At 48.0% G+C, this 2,651-nt stretch overlaps 1 protein-coding gene across 1 annotated transcript in view; it reads left to right on the forward strand.

Annotated features, from left to right (window-relative positions):
- The window catches only part of LOC127751265 (uncharacterized), a 2,642-nt gene extending 232 nt beyond the window's left edge, over positions 1-2,410 (forward strand). The window contains exons 2-4 of the mRNA XM_052274504.1: positions 568-653; positions 762-785; positions 945-2,410. Of these exons, the coding sequence (XP_052130464.1) occupies positions 568-653; positions 762-785; positions 945-1,637 (803 nt within the window). The 3' untranslated portion in view covers positions 1,638-2,410. The remainder of the gene's footprint in view (positions 1-567; positions 654-761; positions 786-944) is intronic.
- The last annotated feature ends 241 nt before the right edge of the window (positions 2,411-2,651 follow it).

Here is a 2,651-nt window from a genome sequence, read left to right on the forward strand (position 1 = left end):
CTCTCTCTCTTTCTCTCTCTCTCTCTCTCCCGGTCCCACCTACCTCACCACTCTTTCTCTCGTTGCTCTTCTGTATGTCTCTTTATTTTGACTGTACTCTGTCATACTCCGCTCGGAAGTTTGCTGAGGGTGTTTGTGTGTCCAGTGAGAGAAACGTCATCTCAGGTAAGAATGCTTTTGGTTGGTATCCACTGCTTCGCTCCATAGTCGTCCAAGCAGAACCGTTCGTGAAAGTTTATGTCCATCCATGTGTTAAACATTTGAACTAAAACTGTTTTGTAAGGTAGCCTTGCTTGTGCACTAGGCTTACCGTGAACCGCTTAAACCGTTAAGGTGCCCCCAGGATAGGCCACCGCCTTTACACAGCTGCTTGGCGGTTCGGTCCAGCCATCGCGTATACCAGGCGCTGTCATTAGCGTTCGCCTGCTCGTGAATGGTTTACTGTGGGGAGGGTGCCTTTAAAATTGTTTTCGCTGCAAATAAAATTGCTTCCTGCATGAACACTGTAGTCCGCATTTTTTTAATGCCTACAAAGTAATTTCAGTAAAAACTTTGAAATCAACTAAGTTAATACTAATTACTCTGTTTTTATCATTCTAACATTCTGTTTTCCCTCTTCTCTACAGACATACAGTCTACTTTACTTGAAAAAGGTGAGCATTTCTCGGGATAGCGTTATGGTTGTACATTTTGTTTGTTTTGGAACTAACAAAAATATTTTCCACTATTTTATTTTCATGTGACCCTTGCCACCATTCCAGTTCTCAACATGGCGGAGCTCGCAGGTAAAATTTTAATTTGAAATACTTGGTGACTGAAATCCACAGTCACATTCCTACATTGACTTCTCCAATTGTTTCCACTTGAAGCAAGTTACGTCTTGTCATTGAAGCGCTGATAGATTTCGTTTCCTAATGTGTGTTTTCTCCTTTTGTTCCGCATAGGGTTCGCTGAGCCGAGCACTAGGCCTGGGCTCCGGCAAGTCATCACAAGGACATCACCGCGAGAGGGACCGGGACCGGGACAGAGAAAGCCCCAGAGACATCTTCCACCCCCGGGACATCCACCGCGATCCGCACCGGGATCCTCACCACCGGGATCCGCACCGGGATCCACACCGGGACTCGCACCGAGAACAGCAACGCGATCTCCAGCGGGACTCCTTCCGGGATCACCACCAGGCGCGTAGCGACAGCCTGCGGCAGCAGCAGCTGCAGCACCAGCTCATGCAGCAGCACCAGGCCGTGATGCGGGAGTCGCGCGGCGAGGGTCGGCACCACACGCTCGCGCACCACCACCACAGCAAGCACCACCGCAGCACCAGCCTGGCGTCACCGACCTCGTCCTCAGAGACCGGCGGGTCGTCCGAGTCGCCGTCGGCGCTGTCCTCGCCGTCGACCGGAGGTGGTGCCGGCGGCGCCGCCGCGGGTGAGGCGAGACGGCCGCAGGGGCCGGCGGGCGGCGACAGCAGCAGCTCGGGGGACACCTTCAACGACCCTCCCCTCTCGTCCGCGAGCGCCGCGCCCGGCGTACCTGGCGGCGCTGACGCCGACAGGAGCTCAGCGGCCGCCAAGCGGAGGCACCGGCGGGTCAAGTCCATTGGCGACATCGATTCTGTCACCGTCACGCCCGTCTAGTGTGCGTGCAACGATGTAATGCCTCGAGAGTCTCCGATGTGCGGAAGGATTTAAAAATGGACGTGATTTAGAATAATTAATTTGTTAATTAATAACACATGTGTGTCGCAGCGGCTTCGTGTTTTGTTTCCAAATCTGGAAACACGCTGATGGTAATTTGATAATGTGTGGGTCCCATATCTGGCACACATTATACTAGTCTAGTGGCGAAGCTAGTTGCCCTAATACAATTGGCAGACTGAAAATACATTGTTCAATTGTTAAATGATTGGGTAGTGTTTGTCAAGAATTTTCAAAATGTCATCTACTTTTAAAGCTTGTAAGCATAAATTAGTTATACTTATAATTTATGGTGATATCTTTGTTAACCCTGTCAGATGTAGATCTATAATCTCCAGATACTGTGATGATAGAAAACATATGTTCAGTTTGTTTCCTGAATCTAAATGTGCAATATAACGTGATGATATTTATTTCCATGCTAAAAGTGTGCTCATATTCCAATGCCCCTGTTTTATCAATTCCCCATAAATGCTTGGACCCTTGTGTGTTAGTTTTGTTGTCCTTTTTTGTTATTTTACAAATCATTTAATGTTACAACTGCCGATCTATTTGCGTTCTACATTGAAATCTGTAATTTATCCTGTTAAAATATACATTCCAGGGTGTCACAGGCAGCATATTTGAATTCACGTGTATGTTGAATGTATTTTGTGTACACATCGCCAAATAATGAAAATAAATGTCAGATCCATTACAATATGGTGCCTCCATCCAAATGTTCGCTCTCGACGACGATGAGTCCGTCATTCATTCCTTGTTGCGAACCTTCCAACATCAGCCTAAGCAAGCTCTCATAGCGCCTAACTTGCTGTTCATAAGGGGTACCCAACAGGCTGTGAAAGCTACAAAACCATGGACATCACGTCATCCGCGTTGAGGGTTCGTCCAGAAAGTAAGTTTTCTCAGATTCATTCTGCAAATTTTCGGGTGCTTGGCGCCTGCGATACTCGG

Source organism: Frankliniella occidentalis, unplaced genomic scaffold (assembly GCF_000697945.3).
Source record: "Frankliniella occidentalis isolate FOCC.00 unplaced genomic scaffold, Focc_3.1 Scaffold401, whole genome shotgun sequence".
In the NCBI taxonomy this organism is placed as follows: domain Eukaryota; kingdom Metazoa; phylum Arthropoda; class Insecta; order Thysanoptera; family Thripidae; genus Frankliniella; species Frankliniella occidentalis.